General features: G+C 52.7%; 1 protein-coding gene across 1 annotated transcript in view; it reads left to right on the top strand.

The window, feature by feature from the left end:
• Positions 1–338: 338 nt before the first annotated feature.
• Positions 339–22,385, top strand: part of LOC109868745 (A disintegrin and metalloproteinase with thrombospondin motifs 19) — a 137,249-nt gene continuing 115,202 nt past the window's right edge. The window contains exons 1-2 of the mRNA XM_031802449.1: positions 339–757; positions 1,045–1,544. Coding sequence (XP_031658309.1) covers positions 691–757; positions 1,045–1,544 — 567 coding nt within the window. The 5' untranslated portion in view covers positions 339–690. The remainder of the gene's footprint in view (positions 758–1,044; positions 1,545–22,385) is intronic.

Below are 22,385 nucleotides of genomic sequence, written 5' to 3'. Positions count from 1 at the left end.
GTAATTAACTATGGTAAAAATCAAACACAGCAGACCTTGGCAATTACCCTTTATTGTATGTTCCAAAAGATATACAGGTGTCCAATAAATTAAATGGAAAGAACCAGCATTTGTTCAGTGAGAAGCTAAATGAAAACTCAAACAACTGAAAACGAAGTGACAACATTTTGACATGAGATGTTTTCATTCAATTTGAGCAAAAATAACTCCAATATATAGCTACAGTAGACAGACAGTAGTTTATTATGCTCCAATTAAATCTGTAAAAAGAAGCCTGCATGTTGTATTTTCTTTTGCACACCTCCTCCCCAATAAATTAAGGAAGCAACTCAACACGTGTGGCTATATTCTTCTCTGGTCTTAGTGCAGTTGAGTAGGCTATTTAGAGCTTGCGGTATTGACTGCTCGAGTGTGCTCTCTACCGCTCAGTGCGCGCTGTCCATACATCAAAATACACTTCTATACAAATCTCTCTCTCTCTCTCCTATGCTGACTTTTTGATTTTTACAGTGCAGGATACGGAGTCATTCATTTGGAAACACGTTCATGTGAGAGAGGAGAGAGGCGCATTTACCGGGAGATGGGGGAAAAGTATCAGGCAGCGCATAGACAACACTGCATTTGACTAATGTGCGTGGAGAGCAACTTTGTTTAACGACACTGTAAAAGTTAATTGAACAATAACTGAATATGCATCTAAAGCGCATCTTCAGTCTCCTCCACCAGTTATGTTTTCTTGGAGCATTTGCCATTGCAGGTATATGTGAAACACCTTCAATATGCAGTTTAAACGTTGATTTAGTTCATCAGGTACTCACAAGGCATGGTAACAATTCTCGATGTTTCTCACTGTTATAATTCGCTGAGTTAGCTAATATAGTGATGCGCAGGTGAGACATCACTCAGTCATTTTATTGGAGCAGACAGGCTCATCCATGGGCTACATTTTCTTTGCTCCAGTTGACCTTTCTGAAAAAGACTATAACGACTAATCGTATGGTATTTGCTGTCTTCTTTCTCTCGTTTCCTATTTTTACTCTCCAGATCCACACCCCTTCCAGGAATCCGAGTCCGAAATTATTTTCCCGGAGGTTTTTCCAGATACAGGTCCACCGGCTCCTGATAAACCAAATAGCCGAGAGACTGACGCCAGCGCCGGAGCTCCCGATAAACCAACTAGCCGAGAGACTGACGCCAGCGCCGGGAGCAGCTCTCGGGAGGTTCGTTCCATTTCAAACTGGGAAGAGTACGAATCTCCAGAGCTATACCATTGGGAACCTCAAGGACCGCAAACGGCTGCTTCCACAGGGCTGAGACTCAGAATTCCTGCTTTTGGCAGGGACCTGCACCTCATCCTGAAGAGAGACACTCGATTTCTGTCCCAGAAATTCATGGTGGAGAGGAGACAGAAAGCACAAAAGGCATCTCGGAGCAGTATGCCAGTTTCGTCCGCTGCCAACACAGAAGAGAGAGGATGCTATTACAGCGGAACTGTTGTCAATGACGCAGGATCCATTGCCTCATTCAGCACCTGCGCAGGACTGGTAAATATATCATATTCAAGTCAATAGCATGATTGGCATATTAGTTATGTTTATTGATAGGCCTAAGTGTTATTTGTTGTGTATTTTTTTTTTAACACAAGCTATGCTCTTGCATGAGAATGGAATAGCCTGTAACACCTGACATTTCCAACACCATACTTCTGAGTTTGCATACTGTTAAACAACAACAATAGGGTACATTTCATTTTTGCAATCCAAATACACTGTTTTAGTAGGCTACTGTCGATTCATACATTCAGAGTTGGAGGTATGTGTAGGACAAGGACCATTGAACTCAAACAAACAATCTACCCATTGTGACTTGATAGGAATGTTGAAGGACCCTACCCATTGTGACAGTTTGATAGGAATGTTGAAAGGGCCTACCCATTGTGACAGCTTGATAGGATTTTTGAAGGACCCTACCCATTGTGACAGTTTAATAGGGATGTTGAAGGTTCTCTACCCATTGTGACAGTTTAATAGGGATGTTGAAGATTCTCTACCCAGTGTGACAGTTTAATAGGGATGTTGAAGGTTCTCTACCCAGTGTGACAGTTTAATAGGGATGTTGAAGGTTCTCTACCCATTATGACAGTTTAATAGGGATGTTGAAGGTTCTCTACCCAGTGTGACAGTTTAATAGGGATGTTGAAGGTTCTCTACCCAGTGTGACAGTTTAATAGGGATGTTGAAGGTTCCGTACCCACTGTGACAGCTTGATAGGAATGTTAAAGGGCCCCTACCCATTGTGACAGTTTAATAGGGATGTTGAAGGTTCCCTACCCATTGTGACAGCTTGATAGGAATGGTGAAGATCCCCACCCATTGTGACAGTTTGATAGGGATGTTGAAGATTTCCTACTCATTGTGACAGTTCAATGGGGATGTTGAAGTATGTCTAAAGTGGGAAGGTACTGTAGCTCGTCTGTGTCTCTGTCAGTGAGTGTGTGTGTGTGTGTGTGGTGTATTTGTGTTTATATGTGTGTAACTCCATGCATACCGCCTTAGCCTTAGGTGTATATTTTGAATGTGTGGGAGGTAAACTCTCCAAGGTCCACTGCCTTTTTGGCCCACCCTGCTTTGTGCCGTCTCAGGGCAGACAACATGAACTTCTCCGTGAGCCACAGCACAGAATCATTAGCAGCCCCCTGAGGTTTTAAGGGTGAGCTCCTGTGGTTAGAGAGGCTTGGACTCAGTCTCAACAGTTTGGACCACAGTCCCGGGCTCTGTCTTGTTAACCCGAAACTTCGCCTCACACACATTGAAACATGCAATGAGCTTGGCAAAGGCACGGCATTGCTTTTCCCTTCATTGTTTTCTTTCTCCTTGTTTGTCCATGCGACAACAAGTTCTCAATTAATGAAATATTGCAGTTCATGTGAATGAACTTTTACGATGGCGACAAAACCAGTTGTGTGGTTTTGCAATATTGGTTTTGTTATCGTCTAAATATACCAGTATCTGTGTCTAGTCATTTTGTAGAACCAGTGTACATGATGATATGCCATTCTACACCATTGGACCAGTCCACACAACAATGTATCACTGAGAAATATACCACAGCCAGACCTCTGACCTAAGATAAACCGAGTACTGTTTGAAGTGATGGTCTAAGGCTCTGATGCTCACACCACAGTAGAGACAGCATTAGGAATCTACAACATTGTTGACCTCAGCAGACTCACCAAAGGTGACAGAATTTTGAGGCTAATTTTAGAATGTGACAAACGTTACATAAGTTGACATTTAATCAACCTCTCTCTCTCTCTCTCTCCCTCTCTCTCTGCACTGATTCATTTAGTTTCATAGTGTCTACAACTTCTATTTATTCTGTTGTATGGATGTGTATTGTGTGGAGATTAGCATTTACCTAACATTTCAATGGCATGGCAAGGTTGACTTCACTCCATAGTTCTGCATATTTGGAAAATGTGTCTCTTTTAAAATACTGAATCATTCAGAAAGTTGACCAAAACTGCTGAAATGTAACGAGCAAGAGGATTTGACATGTTGTGTCCTGTATGTCTATTGGGCAATTAGGTTCTAATAATGTTTGATTGACAATAGCAGAGTTGGTCATGGCTCAAATTGCACAAAAGGATGGAGTTGGCGGGGTGATTGACAGGCCGTAAACGGATCGACCTCGACCCTAAGCCCTTGTAATTGGGATAATTACATAGCCATAACACTGCAACAGTAGCCATGTCAGAACTGCGAGGAGGAGGTATAACTGGAGTGAGAAGGAGAAATTGGTTGATAAAAGAATGACCCAAAGACTTAATGCTAGTGCAGAAGTAAAACTCCATCAGTCATGTTGTTGTCCTGCTATGTTCTTGCTGAACTCCACACTGATGCCTTGATGGTGTGAAAAGTCCTTTTGAAAATGAAAGGTGGTCAACATAAGGTCAGTGAACCATCCTCAGACCTGTTTCTGAGGGGTCAGTGTGGTCTCACAGACGCAGACGTGTTGCCTCCCACAATGTACCAAAGTTCCAGCATACATGTCTGTACAAGTACCTGTTGAAGTACCTGTATCTTTGTCAGTTGGAATAGAGAAGAAGAGGTGGAACTACGTTAGAGACCGATCCCTTCATGTCCTGCCGTAAACATTCTCGGTAGCTAGCTAGATGAAGCTCGCAGAGGATATTTTCAATGAGTGTGTTTAGCTAGTTAGTGGTTTGCATGCGCCATGACATTAGAGTTACAAGCTTAAAACCACTGACTGGCATGATTCCCAGACCTAGTGCTGTTGCCCTAGGTCTGGGATCTCTGAGACTAGGGTCAGTAAGGCTTGAAGTGGTCATGCCTTGCCCTCGGTCTATCTCTGCCCACATTGGTCAGCCATTTTCTCCTCATCAGCCCACTTTCTTTTAATCAGGCAACACCGGTGGCTTGTTTAGTCTGCGCAAATCATCAAACCTAAATGAACCCAAACCAAATATGCCTTCACCATCGGCCTATCCTCTCCCTTCACTCCCCTCCAGCAACACTCCCCTCCTGACCCTTCTCCTTCTTTCCAAACATCAGGTAATCCCTCCGGGGGTTTGTTGGAGAGTTCCTCGCCATTTTTTCACCACGTTTGGAAAATAGCGCCGAGGGGAATGGGTGCATATGGACAATTTGAGGTTATGGAGCTTGCAATGAGAGCTGGGGAGCTGTGGGTGTTGGGGAGGTAGTGGGGAACTCTAGGTAGTGGGGAGCTCTAGGTATTGGGGAGCTCTAGGTAGTGGGGAGGTCTAGGTAGTGGGGAGCTCTAGGTAGTGGGGTCCTCTAGGTAGTGGGGAGCTCTAGGTAGTGGGGAGCTCTAGGTAGTGGGGAGGTACTGGGGAACTCCAGGTATTGGGGTCCTCTAGGTAGTAGGGAGTTCTAGGTAGTGGGGAGTTCTAGGTAGTGGGGAGTTCTAGGTAGTGGGGAGTTCTAGGTAGTGGGGAGCTCTAGGTAGTGGGGAGGTAGTGGGAAGCTCTAGGTAGTGGGGAGCTCTAGGTAGTGGGGAGCTCTAGGTAGTTGGGAGGTAGTGGGGAGGTAGTGGGGAGATCTAGGTAGTGGGGAGCTCTAGGTAGTAGGGAGCTCTTTGTAGTGGGGAGGTAGTGGGGAACTCTAGGTAGTGGGGAGATAGTGGGGAGCTCTAGGTAGTGGGGAGCTCTAGGTATTGGAGAGGTAGTGGGGAGCTCTAATTATTGGAGAGCTCTAGGTAGTAGGGAGCTCTAGGTGGTTGAGATCTCTGGGTAGTAGGGAGCTAAAGGTAGTTGGGAGCTCTAGGTAGTAGGGAGATCTAGGTAGTGGGGTCCTCTATGTAGTGGGGGTCTCTAGGCAGTAGGGAGCTCTAGGTAGTGGGGAGCTCTAGGTAGTTGGGGGGTAGTGGGGAGGTAGTGGGGAGATCTAGGTAGTGGGGAGCTCTAGGTAGTAGGGAGCTCTATGTAGTGGGGAGGTAGTGGGGAACTCTAGGTAGTGGGGAGATAGTGGGGCGCTCTAGGTAGTGGGGAGCTCTAGGTATTGGAGAGGTAGTGGGGAGCTCTAATTTGTGGAGAGCTCTAGGTAGTAGGGAGCTCTAGGTGGTTGAGATCTCTGGGTAGTAGGGAGCTCAAGGTAGTTGGGAGCTCTAGGTAGTAGGGAGATCTAGGTAGTGGGGTCCTCTATGTAGTGGGGATCTATAGGTAGTAGGGAGCTCTAGTTAGTGGGGAACTCTAGGTAGTGTGGAGCTCTAGGTAGTTGGGAACTCTAGGTAGTGGGAAGGTAGTGGGGAGCTCTAGGTAGTGGGGAGTTCTAGGTAGTGGGGAACTCCAGGTATTGGGGTCCTCTAGGTAGTGGGGAGCTCTAGGTAGTTGGGAGCTCTAGGTAGTGGGGAGGTAGTGGGGAGCTCTAGGTAGTAGGAAGGTAGTGGGGAGCTCTAGGTAGTGGGGAGTTCTAGGTAGTGGGGAACTCCAGGTATTGGGGTCCTCTAGGTAGTGGGGAGCTCTAGGTAGTTGGGAGCTCTAGGTAGTGGGGAGGTAGTGGGGAGCTCTAGGTAGTGGGGAGCTCTAGGTAGTTGGGAACTCTAGGTAGTGGGAAGGTAGTGGGGAGTTCTAGGTAGTGGGGAGCTCTAGGTAGTGGGGAGGTAGTGGGAAGCTCTAGGTAGTGGGGAGCTCTAGGTAGTGGGGAGCTCTAGGTAGTTGGGAGGTAGTGGGGAGGTAGTGGGGAGATCTAGGTAGTGGGGAGCTCTAGGTAGTAGGGAGCTCTATGTTGTGGGGAGGTAGTGGGGAACTCTAGGTAGTGGGGAAGTGGGGAGCTCTAGGTAGTGGGGAGGTAGTGGGGAGCACTAGGTATTGGAGAGGTAGTGGGGAGTTCTAATTAGTGGAGAGCTCTAGGTAGTAGGGAGCTCTAGGTGGTTGAGAGCTCTGGGTAGTAGGGAGCTCAAGGTAGTTGGGAGCTCTAGGTAGTAGGGAGATCTAGATAGTGGGGGCCCCTATGTAGTGGGGATCTCTAGGTAGTAGGGAGCTCTAGGTAGTGGGGAACTCTAGGTAGTGGGGAGTTCTAGGTAGTGGGGAGGTAGTGGGGAGCTCTAGGTATTGGAGAGGTAGTGGGGAGTTCTAGGTGGTTGAGAGCTCTGGGTAGTAGGGAGCTCAAGGTAGTTGGGAGCTCTAGGTAGTAGGGAGATCTAGGTAGTGGGGGCCCCTATGTAGTGGGGATCTCTAGGTAGTAGGGAGCTCTAGGTAGTGGGGAACTCTAGGTAGTGGGGAGCTCTAGGTAGTGGGGAAGTAGTGGGGAGCTCTAGGTAGTGGGAAGGTAGTGGGGAACTCTAGGTAGTGGGGAGCTCTAGGTAGTGGGAAGGTAGTGGGGAGCTCTAGGTAGTGGGGAGCTCTAGGTAGTGGGAAGGTAGTGGGGAACTCTATGTAGTGGGAAGTTAGTGGGGAGCTCTAGGTAGTGGGGAGATCTAGGTAGTGGGGAGCTCTAGGTAGTGGGAAAGTAGTGGGGAGCTCTAGGTAGTGGGGAGCTCTAGGTAGTGGGGAGCTCTAGGTAGTTGGGAACTCTAGGTAGTGGGGAGCTCTAGGTAGTTGGGAACTCTAGGTATTGAGGTCCTCTAGGTAGTGGGGAGCTCTAGGTAGTTGGGAGCTCCAGGTAGTGGGGAGGTAGTGGGGAGCTCTAGGTAGTGGGGAGTTCTAGGTAGTGGGGAACTCCAGGTATTGAGGTCCTGTAGGTAGTGGGGAGCTCTAGGTAGTTGGGAGCTCCAGGTAGTGGGGAGGTAGTGGGGAGCTCTAGGTAGTGGGGAGCTCTAGGTAGTTGGGAGCTCCAGGTAGTGGGGAGGTAGTGGGGAGCTCTAGGTAGTGGGGAGCTCTAGGTAGTGGGGAGTTCTAGGTAGTGGGGAACTCCAGGTATTGGGGTCCTCTAGGTAGTGGGGAGCTCTAGGTAGTGGGGAGCTCTAGGTAGTGGGTAGGTAGTGGGGAGCTCTAGGTAGTGGGGAGATAGTGGGGGGCTCTTGGTAGTGGGGAGCTCTAGGTATTGGAGAGGTAGTGGGGAGCTCTAATTTGTGGAGAGCTCTAGGTAGTAGGGAGCTCTAGGTGGTTGAGATCTCTGGGTAGTAGGGAGCTCAAGGTAGTTGGGAGCTCTAGGTCGTAGGGAGATCTAGGTAGTGGGGTCCTCTATGTAGTGGGGATCTATAGGTAGTAGGGAGCTCTAGTTAGTGGGGAACTCTAGGTAGTGTGGAGCTCTAGGTAGTTGGGAGCTCTAGGTAGTGGGAAGGTAGTGGGGAGCTCTAGGTAGTGGGGAGTTCTAGGTAGTGGGGAACTCCAGGTATTGGGGTCCTCTAGGTAGTGGGGAGCTCTAGGTAGTGGGGAGGTAGTGGGGAGCTCTAGGTAGTTGGGAGCTCTAGGTAGTGGGAAGGTAGTGGGGAACTCTAGGTAGTGGGGAGCTCTAGGTAGTGGGGAGCTCTAGGTAGTTGGGAGGTAGTGGGGAGGTAGTGGGGAGATCTAGGTAGTGGGGAGCTCTAGGTAGTAGGGAGCTCTATGTTGTGGGGAGGTAGTGGGGAACTCTAGGTAGTGGGGAGATAGTGGGGAGCTCTAGGTAGTGGGGAGCTCTAGGTATTGGAGAGGTGGTGGGGAGTTCTAATTAGTGGAGAGCTCTAGGTAGTAGGGAGCTCTAGGTGGTTGAGATCTCTGGGTAGTAGGGAGCTCAAGGTAGTTGGGAGCTCTAGGTAGTAGGGAGATCTAGGTAGTGGGGGCCCCTATGTAGTGGGGATCTCTAGGTAGTAGGGAGCTCTAGGTAGTGGGGAACTCTAGGTAGTGGGGAGTTCTAGGTAGTGGGGAGGTAGTGGGGAGCTCTAGGTATTGGAGAGGTAGTGGGGAGTTCTAGGTGGTTGAGAGCTCTGGGTAGTAGGGAGCTCAAGGTAGTTGGGAGCTCTAGGTAGTAGGGAGATCTAGGTAGTGGGGCCCCTATGTAGTGGGGATCTCTAGGTAGTAGGGAGCTCTAGGTAGTGGGGAACTCTAGGTAGTGGGGAGCTCTAGGTAGTGGGGAGGTAGTGGGGAGCTCTAGGTAGTGGGAAGGTAGTGGGGAACTCTATGTAGTGGGAAGTTAGTGGGGAGCTCTAGGTAGTGGGGAGCTCTAGGTAGTGGGGAGCTCTAGGTAGTGGGGAGCTCTAGGTAGTGGGGAGCTCTAGGTAGTTGGGAACTCTAGGTAGTGGGGAGCTCTAGGTAGTTGGGAACTCTAGGTATTGAGGTCCTCTAGGTAGTGGGGAGCTCTAGGTAGTTGGGAGCTCCAGGTAGTGGGGAGGTAGTGGGGAGCTCTAGGTAGTGGGGAGTTCTAGGTAGTGGGGAACTCCAGGTATTGAGGTCCTCTAGGTAGTGGGGAGCTCTAGGTAGTTGGGAGCTCCAGGTAGTGGGGAGGTAGTGGGGAGCTCTAGGTAGTGGGGAGCTCTAGGTAGTTGGGAGCTCCAGGTAGTGGGGAGCTCTAGGTAGTGGGGAGCTCTAGGTAGTGGGTAGGTAGTGGGGAGCTCTAGGTAGTGGGGAGCTCTAGGTAGTGGGGAGTTCTAGGTAGTGGGGAGCTCTAGGTAGTGGGGAGGTAGTGGGAAGCTCTAGGTAGTGGGGAGCTCTAGGTAGTTGGGAGGTAGTGGGGAGGTAGTGGGGAGATCTAGGTAGTGGGGAGCTCTAGGTAGTGGGGAGATAGTGGGGAGCTCTAGGTAGTGGGGAGCTCTAGGTAGTGGGGAGCTCTAGGTAGTTGGGAGGTAGTGGGGAGGTGGTGGGGAGATCTAGGTAGTGGGGAGTTCTAGGTAGTGGGGAGCTCTAGGTAGTGGGGAGGTAGTGGGAAGCTCTAGGTAGTGGGGAGCTCTAGGTAGTGGGGAGCTCTAGGTAGTTGGGAGGTAGTGGGGAGGTAGTGGGGAGATCTAGATAGTGGGGAGCTCTAGGTAGTAGGGAGCTCTATGTAGTGGGGAGGTAGTGGGGAACTCTAGGTAGTGGGGAGATAGTGGGGAGCTCTAGGTAGTGGGGAGGTAGTGGGGAGCTCTAGGTAGTGGGGAGCTCTAGGTATTGGAGAGGTAGTGGGGAGCTCTAATTAGTGGAGAGCTCTAGGTAGTAGGGAGCTCTAGGTGGTTGAGATCTCTGGGTAGTAGGGAGCTCAAGGTAGTTGGAGCTCTAGGTAGTAGGGAGATCTAGGTAGTGGGGTCCTCTATGTAGTGGGGATCTCTAGGTAGTAGGGAGCTCTAGGTAGTGGTGAGATAGTGGGGTCCTATAGGTAGTGGGGAGCTCTAGGTAGTGGGGAACTCGAGGTAGTGGGGAGATCTCTAGGTAATGTAGTAGGGAGCTCTAGGTAGTAGGGAGATTTAGGTAGTGGGGAGGTAGTGGGGTCCTCTAGGTAGTGGAGGGATAGTGGGGAGCTCTAGGTAGTGGAGAGGTAGTGGGGAGCTCTAGGTAGTGGGGAGCTCTAATTAGTGGAGAGCTCTAGGTAGTAGGGAGCTCTAGGTGGTGGAGATCTCTAGGTAGTGGTGAGATAGTGGGGTCCTCTAGGTAGTTGGGAGCTCTAGGTAGTGGGGAGCTCTAGGTAGTTGGGAACTCTAGGTAGTGGGGAGCTCTAGGTAGTTGGGAACTCTAGGTATTGAGGTCCTCTATGTAGTGGGGAGCTCTAGGTAGTTGGGAGCTCCAGGTAGTGGGGAGGTAGTGGGGAGCTCTAGGTAGTGGGGAGTTCTAGGTAGTGGGGAACTCCAGGTATTGAGGTCCTGTAGGTAGTGGGGAGCTCTAGGTAGTTGGGAGCTCCAGGTAGTGGGGAGGTAGTGGGGAGCTCTAGGTAGTGGGGAGCTCTAGGTAGTTGGGAGCTCCAGGTAGTGGGGAGGTAGTGGGGAGCTCTAGGTAGTGGGGAGCTCTAGGTAGTGGGGAGTTCTAGGTAGTGGGGAACTCCAGGTATTGGGGTCCTCTAGGTAGTGGGGAGCTCTAGGTAGTGGGGAGCTCTAGGTAGTGGGTAGGTAGTGGGGAGCTCTAGGTAGTGGGGAGCTCTAGGTAGTGGGGAGTTCTAGGTAGTGGGGAGCACTAGGTAGTGGGGAGGTAGTGGGAAGCTCTAGGTAGTGGGGAGCTCTAGGTAGTTGGGAGGTAGTGGGGAGGTAGTGGGGAGATCTAGGTAGTGGGGAGCTCTATGTAGTGGGGAGGTGGTGGGGAGATCTAGGTAGTGGGGAGTTCTAGGTAGTGGGGAGCTCTAGGTAGTGGGAAGCTCTAGGTAGTGGGGAGCTCTAGGTAGTTGGGAGGTAGTGGGGAGGTAGTGGGGAGATCTAGGTAGTGGGGAGCTCTAGGTAGTAGGGAGGTAGTGGGGAACTCTAGGTAGTGGGGAGATAGTGGGGAGCTCTAGGTAGTGGGGAGGTAGTGGGGAGCTCTAGGTAGTGGGGAGGTAGTGGGGAGCTCTAGGTATTGGAGAGGTAGTGGGGAGCTCTAATTAGTGGAGAGCTCTAGGTAGTAGGGAGCTCTAGGTGGTTGAGATCTCTGGGTAGTAGGGAGCTCAAGGTAGTTGGAGCTCTAGGTAGTAGGGAGATCTAGGTAGTGGGGTCCTCTATGTAGTGGGGATCTCTAGGTAGTAGGGAGCTCTAGGTAGTGGTGAGATAGTGGGGTCCTATAGGTAGTGGGGAGCTCTAGGTAGTGGGGAACTCGAGGTAGTGGGGAGATCTCTAGGTAATGTAGTAGGGAGCTCTAGGTAGTAGGGAGATCTAGGTAGTGGGGAGGTAGTGGGGTCCTCTAGGTAGTGGAGGGATAGTGGGGAGCTCTAGGTAGTGGAGAGGTAGTGGGGAGCTCTAGGTAGTGGGGAGCTCTAATTAGTGGAGAGCTCTAGGTAGTAGGGAGCTCTAGGTGGTGGAGATCTCTAGGTAGTGGTGAGATAGTGGGGTCCTCTAGGTAGTTGGGAGCTCTAGGTAGTAGGGCGATCTAGGTAGTGGTGAGGTAGTGGGGTCCTCCAGGTAGTGGGGATCTCTAGTTTGTAGGGAGCTCTAGGTAGTGGTGAGATAGTGGGGTCCTCTAGGTAGTGGGGAGCTCTAGGCAGTGGGGAACTCTAGGTAGTGGGAAGGTAGTGGGGAGCTCTAGGTAGTGGGGAACTCCAGGTATTGGGGTCCTCTAGGTAGTGGGGAGCTCTAGGTAGTTGGGAGCTCTAGGTAGTGGGGAGGTAGTGGGGAGCTCTAGGTAGTGGGAAGGTAGTGGGGAGCTCTAGGTAGTGGGGAGTTCTAGGTAGTGGGGAACTCCAGGTATTGGGGTCCTCTAGGTAGTGGGGAGCTCTAGGTAGTTGGGAGCTCTAGGTAGTGGGGAGGTAGTGGGGAGCTCTAGGTAGTGGGGAGCTCTAGGTAGTTGGGAACTCTAGGTAGTGGGAAGGTAGTGGGGAGTTCTAGGTAGTGGGGAGCTCTAGGTAGTGGGGAGGTAGTGGGAAGCTCTAGGTAGTGGGGAGCTCTAGGTAGTGGGGAGCTCTAGGTAGTTGGGAGGTAGTGGGGAGGTAGTGGGGAGATCTAGGTAGTGGGGAGCTCTAGGTAGTAGGGAGCTCTATGTTGTGGGGAGGTAGTGGGGAACTCTAGGTAGTGGGGAGTTAGTGGGGAGCTCTAGGTAGTGGGGAGCTCTAGGTATTGGAGAGGTAGTGGGGAGTTCTAATTAGTGGAGAGCTCTAGGTAGTAGGGAGCTCTAGGTGGTTGAGATCTCTGGGTAGTAGGGAGCTCAAGGCAGTTGGGAGCTCTAGGTAGTAGGGAGATCTAGGTAGTGGGGGCCCCTATGTAGTGGGGATCTCTAGGTAGTAGGGAGCTCTAGGTAGTGGGGAACTCTAGGTAGTGGGGAGTTCTAGGTAGTGGGGAGGTAGTGGGGAGCTCTAGGTATTGGAGAGGTAGTGGGGAGTTCTAGGTGGTTGAGAGCTCTGGGTAGTAGGGAGCTCAAGGTAGTTGGGAGCTCTAGGTAGTAGGGAGATCTAGGTAGTGGGGGCCCCTATGTAGTGGGGATCTCTAGGTAGTAGGGAGCTCTAGGTAGTGGGGAGGTAGTGGGGAGCTCTAGGTAGTGGGAAGGTAGTGGGGAACTCTATGTAGTGGGAAGTTAGTGGGGAGCTCTAGGTAGTGGGGAGCTCTAGGTATTGGAGAGGTAGTGGGGAGTTCTAATTAGTGGAGAGCTCTAGGTAGTAGGGAGCTCTAGGTGGTTGAGATCTCTGGGTAGTAGGGAGCTCAAGGCAGTTGGGAGCTCTAGGTAGTAGGGAGATCTAGGTAGTGGGGGCCCCTATGTAGTGGGGATCTTTAGGTAGTAGGGAGCTCTAGGTAGTGGGGAACTCTAGGTAGTGGGGAGTTCTAGGTAGTGGGGAGGTAGTGGGGAGCTCTAGGTATTGGAGAGGTAGTGGGGAGTTCTAGGTGGTTGAGAGCTCTGGGTAGTAGGGAGCTCAAGGTAGTTGGGAGCTCTAGGTAGTAGGGAGATCTAGGTAGTGGGGGCCCCTATGTAGTGGGGATCTCTAGGTAGTAGGGAGCTCTAGGTAGTGGGGAGGTAGTGGGGAGCTCTAGGTAGTGGGAAGGTAGTGGGGAACTCTATGTAGTGGGAAGTTAGTGGGGAGCTCTAGGTAGTGGGGAGCTCTAGGTAGTGGGGAGCTCTAGGTAGTGGGAAAGTAGTGGGGAGCTCTAGGTAGTGGGGAGCTCTAGGTAGTGGGGAGCTCTAGGTAGTTGGGAACTCTAGGTAGTGGGGAGCTCTAGGTAGTTGGGAACTCTAGGTATTGAGGTCCTCTAGGTAGTGGGGAGCTCTAGGTAGTTGGGAGCTCCAGGTAGTGGGGAGGTAGTGGGGAGCTCTAGGTAGTGGGGAGTTCTAGGTAGTGGGGAACTCCAGGTATTGAGGTCCTCTAGGTAGTGGGGAGCTCTAGGTAGTTGGGAGCTCCAGGTAGTGGGGAGGTAGTGGGGAGCTCTAGGTAGTGGGGAGCTCTAGGTAGTTGGGAGCTCCAGGTAGTGGGGAGGTAGTGGGGAGCTCTAGGTAGTGGGGAGCTCTAGGTAGTGGGGAGCTCTAGGTAGTGGGGAGTTCTAGGTAGTGGGGAACTCCAGGTATTGGGGTCCTCTAGGTAGTGGGGAGCTCTAGGTAGTGGGGAGCTCTAGGTAGTGGGTAGGTAGTGGGTAGCTCTAGGTAGTGGGGAGCTCTAGGTAGTGGGGAGTTCTAGGTAGTGGGGAGCTCTAGTTAGTGGGGAGGTAGTGGGAAGCTCTAGGTAGTGGGGAGCTCTAGGTAGTTGGGAGGTAGTGGGGAGGTAGTGGGGAGATCTAGGTAGTGGTGAGCTCTAGGTAGTGGGGAGATAGTGGGGAGCTCTAGGTAGTGGGGAGCTCTAGGTAGTGGGGAGCTCTAGGTAGTTGGGAGGTAGTGGGGAGGTGGTGGGGAGATCTAGGTAGTGGGGAGTTCTAGGTAGTGGGGAGCTCTAGGTAGTGGGGAGGTAGTGGGAAGCTCTAGGTAGTGGGGAGCTCTAGGTAGTGGGGAGCTCTAGGTAGTTGGGAGGTAGTGGGGAGGTAGTGGGGAGATCTAGGTAGCGGGGAGCTCTAGGTAGTAGGGAGCTCTATGTAGTGGGGAGGTAGTGGGGAACTCTAGGTAGTGGGGAGATAGTGGGGAGCTCTAGGTAGTGGGGAGGTAGTGGGGAGCTCTAGGTAGTGGGGAGGTAGTGGGGAGCTCTAGGTATTGGAGAGGTAGTGGGGAGCTCTAATTAGTGGAGAGCTCTAGGTAGTAGGGAGCTCTAGGTGGTTGAGATCTCTGGGTAGTAGGGAGCTCAAGGTAGTTGGAGCTCTAGGTAGTAGGGAGATCTAGGTAGTGGGGTCCTCTATGTAGTGGGGATCTCTAGGTTGTAGGGAGCTCTAGGTAGTGGTGAGATAGTGGGGTCCTATAGGTAGTGGGGAGCTCTAGGTAGTTGGGAACTCTAGGTAGTGGGGAGATCTCTAGGTAATGTAGTAGGGAGCTCTAGGTAGTAGGGAGATCTAGGTAGTGGGGAGGTAGTGGGGTCCTCTAGGTAGTGGAGGGATAGTGGGGAGCTCTAGGTAGTGGAGAGGTAGTGGGGAGCTCTAGGTAGTGGGGAGCTCTAATTAGTGGAGAGCTCTAGGTAGTAGGGAGCTCTAGGTGGTGGAGATCTCTAGGTAGTGGTGAGATAGTGGGGTCCTCTAGGTAGTTGGGAGCTCTAGGTAGTAGGGCGATCTAGGTAGTGGTGAGGTAGTGGGGACCTCCAGGTAGTGGGGATCTCTAGGTTGTAGGGAGCTCTAGGTAGTGGTGAGATAGTGGGGTCCTCTAGGTAGTGGGGAGCTCTAGGCAGTGGGGAACTCTAGGTAGTGGGGAGATCTCTAGGTAATGTAGTAGGGAGCTCTAGGTAGTAGGGAGATCTAGGTAGTGGGGAGGTAGTGGGGTCCTCTAGGTAGTGGAGGGATAGTGGGGAGCTCTAGGTAGTGGAGAGGTAGTGGGGAGCTCTAGGTAGTGGGGAGCTCTAATTAGTGGAGAGCTCTAGGTAGTAGGGAGCTCTAGGTGGTGGAGATCTCTAGGTAGTGGTGAGATAGTGGGGTCCTCTAGGTAGTTGGGAGCTCTAGGTAGTAGGGCGATCTAGGTAGTGGTGAGGTAGTGGGGTCCTCCAGGTAGTGGGGATCTCTAGGTTGTAGGGAGCTCTAGGTAGTGGTGAGATAGTGGGGTCCTCTAGGTAGTGGGGAGCTCTAGGCAGTGGGGAACTCTAGGTAGTGGGAAGGTAGTGGGGAGCTCTAGGTAGTGGGGAGTTCTAGGTAGTGGGGAACTCCAGTTATTGGGGTCCTCTAGGTAGTGGGGAGCTCTAGGTAGTTGGGAGCTCTAGGTAGTGGGGAGGTAGTGGGGAGCTCTAGGTAGTGGGAAGGTAGTGGGGAGCTCTAGGTAGTGGGGAGTTCTAGGTAGTGGGGAACTCCAGGTATTGGGGTCCTCTAGGTAGTGGGGAGCTCTAGGTAGTTGGGAGCTCTAGGTAGTGGGGAGGTAGTGGGGAGCTCTAGGTAGTGGGGAGCTCTAGGTAGTTGGGAACTCTAGGTAGTGGGAAGGTAGTGGGGAGTTCTAGGTAGTGGGGAGCTCTAGGTAGTGGGGAGGTAGTGGGAAGCTCTAGGTAGTGGGGAGCTCTAGGTAGTGGGGAGCTCTAGGTAGTTGGGAGGTAGTGGGGAGGTAGTGGGGAGATCTAGGTAGTGGGGAGCTCTAGGTAGTAGGGAGCTCTATGTTGTGGGGAGGTAGTGGGGAACTCTAGGTAGTGGGGAGATAGTGGGGAGCTCTAGGTAGTGGGGAGCTCTAGGTATTGGAGAGGTAGTGGGGAGTTCTAATTAGTGGAGAGCTCTAGGTAGTAGGGAGCTCTAGGTGGTTGAGATCTCTGGGTAGTAGGGAGCTCAAGGTAGTTGGGAGCTCTAGGTAGTAGGGAGATCTAGGTAGTGGGGGCCCCTATGTAGTGGGGATCTTTAGGTAGTAGGGAGCTCTAGGTAGTGGGGAACTCTAGGTAGTGGGGAGTTCTAGGTAGTGGGGAGGTAGTGGGGAGCTCTAGGTATTGGAGAGGTAGTGGGGAGTTCTAGGTGGTTGAGAGCTCTGGGTAGTAGGGAGCTCAAGGTAGTTGGGAGCTCTAGGTAGTAGGGAGATCTAGGTAGTGGGGGCCCCTATGTAGTGGGGATCTCTAGGTAGTAGGGAGCTCTAGGTAGTGGGGAGGTAGTGGGGAGCTCTAGGTAGTGGGAAGGTAGTGGGGAACTCTATGTAGTGGGAAGTTAGTGGGGAGCTCTAGGTAGTGGGGAGCTCTAGGTAGTGGGGAGCTCTAGGTAGTGGGAAAGTAGTGGGGAGCTCTAGGTAGTGGGGAGCTCTAGGTAGTGGGGAGCTCTAGGTAGTTGGGAACTCTAGGTAGTGGGGAGCTCTAGGTAGTTGGGAACTCTAGGTATTGAGGTCCTCTAGGTAGTGGGGAGCTCTAGGTAGTTGGGAGCTCCAGGTAGTGGGGAGGTAGTGGGGAGCTCTAGGTAGTGGGGAGTTCTAGGTAGTGGGGAACTCCAGGTATTGAGGTCCTCTAGGTAGTGGGGAGCTCTAGGTAGTTGGGAGCTCCAGGTAGTGGGGAGGTAGTGGGGAGCTCTAGGTAGTGGGGAGCTCTAGGTAGTTGGGAGCTCCAGGTAGTGGGGAGGTAGTGGGGAGCTCTAGGTAGTGGGGAGCTCTAGGTAGTGGGGAGCTCTAGGTAGTGGGGAGTTCTAGGTAGTGGGGAACTCCAGGTATTGGGGTCCTCTAGGTAGTGGGGAGCTCTAGGTAGTGGGGAGCTCTAGGTAGTGGGTAGGTAGTGGGTAGCTCTAGGTAGTGGGGAGCTCTAGGTAGTGGGGAGTTCTAGGTAGTGGGGAGCTCTAGTTAGTGGGGAGGTAGTGGGAAGCTCTAGGTAGTGGGGAGCTCTAGGTAGTTGGGAGGTAGTGGGGAGGTAGTGGGGAGATCTAGGTAGTGGGGAGCTCTAGGTAGTGGGGAGATAGTGGGGAGCTCTAGGTAGTGGGGAGCTCTAGGTAGTGGGGAGCTCTAGGTAGTTGGGAGGTAGTGGGGAGGTGGTGGGGAGATCTAGGTAGTGGGGAGTTCTAGGTAGTGGGGAGCTCTAGGTAGTGGGGAGGTAGTGGGAAGCTCTAGGTAGTGGGGAGCTCTAGGTAGTGGGGAGCTCTAGGTAGTTGGGAGGTAGTGGGGAGGTAGTGGGGAGATCTAGGTAGCGGGGAGCTCTAGGTAGTAGGGAGCTCTATGTAGTGGGGAGGTAGTGGGGAACTCTAGGTAGTGGGGAGATAGTGGGGAGCTCTAGGTAGTGGGGAGGTAGTGGGGAGCTCTAGGTAGTGGGGAGGTAGTGGGGAGCTCTAGGTATTGGAGAGGTAGTGGGGAGCTCTAATTAGTGGAGAGCTCTAGGTAGTAGGGAGCTCTAGGTGGTTGAGATCTCTGGGTAGTAGGGAGCTCAAGGTAGTTGGAGCTCTAGGTAGTAGGGAGATCTAGGTAGTGGGGTCCTCTATGTAGTGGGGATCTCTAGGTAGTAGGGAGCTCTAGGTAGTGGTGAGATAGTGGGGTCCTATAGGTAGTGGGGAGCTCTAGGTAGTTGGGAACTCGAGGTAGTGGGGAGATCTCTAGGTAATGTAGTAGGGAGCTCTAGGTAGTAGGGAGATCTAGGTAGTGGGGAGGTAGTGGGGTCCTCTAGGTAGTGGAGGGATAGTGGGGAGCTCTAGGTAGTGGAGAGGTAGTGGGGAGCTCTAGGTAGTGGGGAGCTCTAATTAGTGGAGAGCTCTAGGTAGTAGGGAGCTCTAGGTGGTGGAGATCTCTAGGTAGTGGTGAGATAGTGGGGTCCTCTAGGTAGTTGGGAGCTCTAGGTAGTAGGGCGATCTAGGTAGTGGTGAGGTAGTGGGGACCTCCAGGTAGTGGGGATCTCTAGGTTGTAGGGAGCTCTAGGTAGTGGTGAGATAGTGGGGTCCTCTAGGTAGTGGGGAGCTCTAGGCAGTGGGGAACTCTAGGTAGTGGGGAGATCTCTAGGTAATGTAGTAGGGAGCTCTAGGTAGTAGGGAGATCTAGGTAGTGGGGAGGTAGTGGGGTCCTCTAGGTAGTGGAGGGATAGTGGGGAGCTCTAGGTAGTGGAGAGGTAGTGGGGAGCTCTAGGTAGTGGGGAGCTCTAATTAGTGGAGAGCTCTAGGTAGTAGGGAGCTCTAGGTGGTGGAGATCTCTAGGTAGTGGTGAGATAGTGGGGTCCTCTAGGTAGTTGGGAGCTCTAGGTAGTAGGGCGATCTAGGTAGTGGTGAGGTAGTGGGGTCCTCCAGGTAGTGGGGATCTCTAGGTTGTAGGGAGCTCTAGGTAGTGGTGAGATAGTGGGGTCCTCTAGGTAGTGGGGAGCTCTAGGCAGTGGGGAACTCTAGGTAGTGGGAGATCTCTAGGTAATGTAGTAGGGAGCTCTAGGTAGTAGGGAGATCTAGGTAGTGGGGAGGTAGTGGGGTCCTCTAGGTAGTGGAGGGATAGTGGGGAGCTCTAGGTAGTGGAGAGGTAGTGGGGAGCTCTAGGTAGTGGGGAGCTCTAATTAGTGGAGAGCTCTAGGTAGTAGGGAGCTCTAGGTGGTGGAGATCTCTAGGTAGTGGTGAGATAGTGGGGTCCTCTAGGTAGTTGGGAGCTCTAGGTAGTAGGGCGATCTAGGTAGTGGTGAGGTAGTGGGGTCCTCCAGGTAGTGGGGATCTCTAGGTTGTAGGGAGCTCTAGGTAGTGGTGAGATAGTGGGGTCCTCTAGGTAGTGGGGAGCTCTAGGCAGTGGGGAACTCTAGGTAGTGGGAAGGTAGTGGGGAGCTCTAGGTAGTGGGGAGTTCTAGGTAGTGGGGAACTCCAGGTATTGGGGTCCTCTAGGTAGTGGGGAGCTCTAGGTAGTTGGGAGCTCTAGGTAGTGGGGAGGTAGTGGGGAGCTCTAGGTAGTGGGAAGGTAGTGGGGAGCTCTAGGTAGTGGGGAGTTCTAGGTAGTGGGGAACTCCAGGTATTGGGGTCCTCTAGGTAGTGGGGAGCTCTAGGTAGTTGGGAGCTCTAGGTAGTGGGGAGGTAGTGGGGAGCTCTAGGTAGTGGGGAGCTCTAGGTAGTTGGGAACTCTAGGTAGTGGGAAGGTAGTGGGGAGTTCTAGGTAGTGGGGAGCTCTAGGTAGTGGGGAGGTAGTGGGAAGCTCTAGGTAGTGGGGAGCTCTAGGTAGTGGGGAGCTCTAGGTAGTTGGGAGGTAGTGGGGAGGTAGTGGGGAGATCTAGGTAGTGGGGAGCTCTAGGTAGTAGGGAGCTCTATGTTGTGGGGAGGTAGTGGGGAACTCTAGGTAGTGGGGAGATAGTGGGGAGCTCTAGGTAGTGGGGAGCTCTAGGTATTGGAGAGGTAGTGGGGAGTTCTAATTAGTGGAGAGCTCTAGGTAGTAGGGAGCTCTAGGTGGTTGAGATCTCTGGGTAGTAGGGAGCTCAAGGTAGTTGGGAGCTCTAGGTAGTAGGGAGATCTAGGTAGTGGGGGCCCCTATGTAGTGGGGATCTCTAGGTTGTAGGGAGCTCTAGGTAGTGGGGAACTCTAGGTAGTGGGGAGTTCTAGGTAGTGGGGAGGTAGTGGGGAGCTCTAGGTATTGGAGAGGTAGTGGGGAGTTCTAGGTGGTTGAGAGCTCTGGGTAGTAGGGAGCTCAAGGTAGTTGGGAGCTCTAGGTAGTAGGGAGATCTAGGTAGTGGGGGCCCCTATGTAGTGGGGATCTCTAGGTAGTAGGGAGCTCTAGGTAGTGGGGAACTCTAGGTAGTGGGGAGCTCTAGGTAGTGGGGGGGTAGTGGGGAGCTCTAGGTAGTGGGAAGGTAGTGGGGAACTCTATGTAGTGGGAAGTTAGTGGGGAGCTCTAGGTAGTGGGGAGCTCTAGGTAGTGGGGAGCTCTATGTAGTGGGAAAGTAGTGGGGAGCTCTAGGTAGTGGGGAGCTCTAGGTAGTGGGGAGCTCTAGGTAGTTGGGAACTCTAGGTAGTGGGGAGCTCTAGGTAGTTGGGAACTCTAGGTATTGAGGTCCTCTAGGTAGTGGGGAGCTCTAGGTAGTTGGGAGCTCCAGGTAGTGGGGAGGTAGTGGGGAGCTCTAGGTAGTGGGGAGTTCTAGGTAGTGGGGAACTCCAGGTATTGAGGTCCTGTAGGTAGTGGGGAGCTCTAGGTAGTTGGGAGCTCCAGGTAGTGGGGAGGTAGTGGGGAGCTCTAGGTAGTGGGGAGCTCTAGGTAGTTGGGAGCTCCAGGTAGTGGGGAGGTAGTGGGGAGCTCTAGGTAGTGGGGAGTTCTAGGTAGTGGGGAACTCCAGGTATTGGGGTCCTCTAGGTAGTGGGGAGCTCTAGGTAGTGGGGAGCTCTAGGTAGTGGGTAGGTAGTGGGGAGCTCTAGGTAGTGGGGAGCTCTAGGTAGTGGGGAGTTCTAGGTAGTGGGGAGCTCTAGGTAGTGGGGAGGTAGTGGGAAGCTCTAGGTAGTGGGGAGCTCTAGGTAGTTGGGAGGTAGTGGGGAGGTAGTGGGGAGATCTAGGTAGTGGGGAGCTCTAGGTAGTGGGGAGATAGTGGGGAGCTCTAGGTAGTGGGGAGCTCTAGGTAGTGGGGAGCTCTAGGTAGTTGGGAGGTAGTGGGGAGGTGGTGGGGAGATCTAGGTAGTGGGGAGTTCTAGGTAGTGGGGAGCTCTAGGTAGTGGGGAGGTAGTGGGAAGCTCTAGGTAGTGGGGAGCTCTAGGTAGTGGGGAGCTCTAGGTAGTTGGGAGGTAGTGGGGAGGTAGTGGGGAGATCTAGGTAGTGGGGAGCTCTAGGTAGTAGGGAGCTCTATGTAGTGGGGAGGTAGTGGGGAACTCTAGGTAGTGGGGAGATAGTGGGGAGCTCTAGGTAGTGGGGAGGTAGTGGGGAGCTCTAGGTAGTGGGGAGCTCTAGGTATTGGAGAGGTAGTGGGGAGCTCTAATTAGTGGAGGTAGTGGGCAGCTCTAGGTAGTTGGGAGCTCCAGGTAGTGGGGAGGTAGTGGGGAGCTCTAGGTAGTGGGGAGTTCTAGGTAGTGGGGAACTCCAGGTATTGAGGTCCTGTAGGTAGTGGGGAGCTCTAGGTAGTTGGGAGCTCCAGGTAGTGGGGAGGTAGTGGGGAGCTCTAGGTAGTGGGGAGCTCTAGGTAGTTGGGAGCTCCAGGTAGTGGGGAGGTAGTGGGGAGCTCTAGGTAGTGGGGAGCTCTAGGTAGTGGGGAGCTCTAGGTAGTGGGGAGTTCTAGGTAGTGGGGAACTCCAGGTATTGGGGTCCTCTAGGTAGTGGGGAGCTCTAGGTAGTGGGGAGCTCTAGGTAGTGGGTAGGTAGTGGGGAGCTCTAGGTAGTGGGGAGCTCTAGGTAGTGGGGAGTTCTAGGTAGTGGGGAGCTCTAGGTAGTGGGGAGGTAGTGGGAAGCTCTAGGTAGTGGGGAGCTCTAGGTAGTTTTGAGGTAGTGGGGAGGTAGTGGGGAGATCTAGGTAGTGGGGAGCTCTAGGTAGTGGGGAGATAGTGGGGAGCTCTAGGTAGTGGGGAGCTCTAGGTAGTGGGGAGCTCTAGGTAGTTTTGAGGTAGTGGGGAGGTAGTGGGGAGATCTAGGTAGTGGGGAGCTCTATGTAGTGGGGAGGTAGTGGGGAACTCTAGGTAGTGGGGAGATAGTGGGGAGCTCTAGGTAGTGGGGAGGTAGTGGGGAGCTCTAGGTAGTGGGGAGCTCTAGGTATTGGAGAGGTAGTGGGGAGCTCTAATTAGTGGAGAGCTCTAGGTAGTAGGGAGCTCTAGGTGGTTGAGATCTCTGGGTAGTAGGGAGCTCAAGGTAGTTGGAGCTCTAGGTAGTAGGGAGATCTAGGTAGTGGAGTCCTCTATGTAGTGGGGATCTCTAGGTAGTAGGGAGCTCTAGGTAGTGGTGAGATAGTGGGGTCCTATAGGTAGTGGGGAGCTCTAGGTAGTGGGGAACTCGAGGTAGTGGGGAGATCTCTAGGTAATGTAGGACCGAGCTCTAGGTAGTAGGGAGATCTAGGTAGTGGGGAGGTAGTGGGGTCCTCTAGGTAGTGGAGGGATAGTGGGGAGCTCTAGGTAGTGGAGAGGTAGTGGGGAGCTCTAGGTAGTGGGGAGCTCTAATTAGTGGAGAGCTCTAGGTAGTAGGGAGCTCTAGGTGGTGGAGATCTCTAGGTAGTGGTGAGATAGTGGGGTCCTCTAGGTAGTTGGGAGCTCTAGGTAGTAGGGCGATCTAGGTAGTGGTGAGGTAGTGGGGTCCTGCAGGTAGTGGGGATCTCTAGGTTGTAGGGAGCTCTAGGTAGTGGTGAGATAGTGGGGTCCTCTAGGTAGTGGGGAGCTCTAGGCAGTGGGGAACTCTAGGTAGTAGGGAGCTCTAGATAGTGGTGAGGTAATTGGGAATTCTAGGTAGTTGGGAGGTAGTGGGAAGCTCTAGTTAGTGGAGAGCTCTAGGTTGTGGGGAGCACTAGTTAGTT

Source organism: Oncorhynchus kisutch, linkage group LG23 (genome assembly GCF_002021735.2).
Source record: "Oncorhynchus kisutch isolate 150728-3 linkage group LG23, Okis_V2, whole genome shotgun sequence".
Lineage (NCBI taxonomy): Eukaryota > Metazoa > Chordata > Actinopteri > Salmoniformes > Salmonidae > Oncorhynchus > Oncorhynchus kisutch.
Note: the sequence above shows the minus strand (reverse complement) of the source record. Positions and strands in the feature narration are given on the sequence as shown.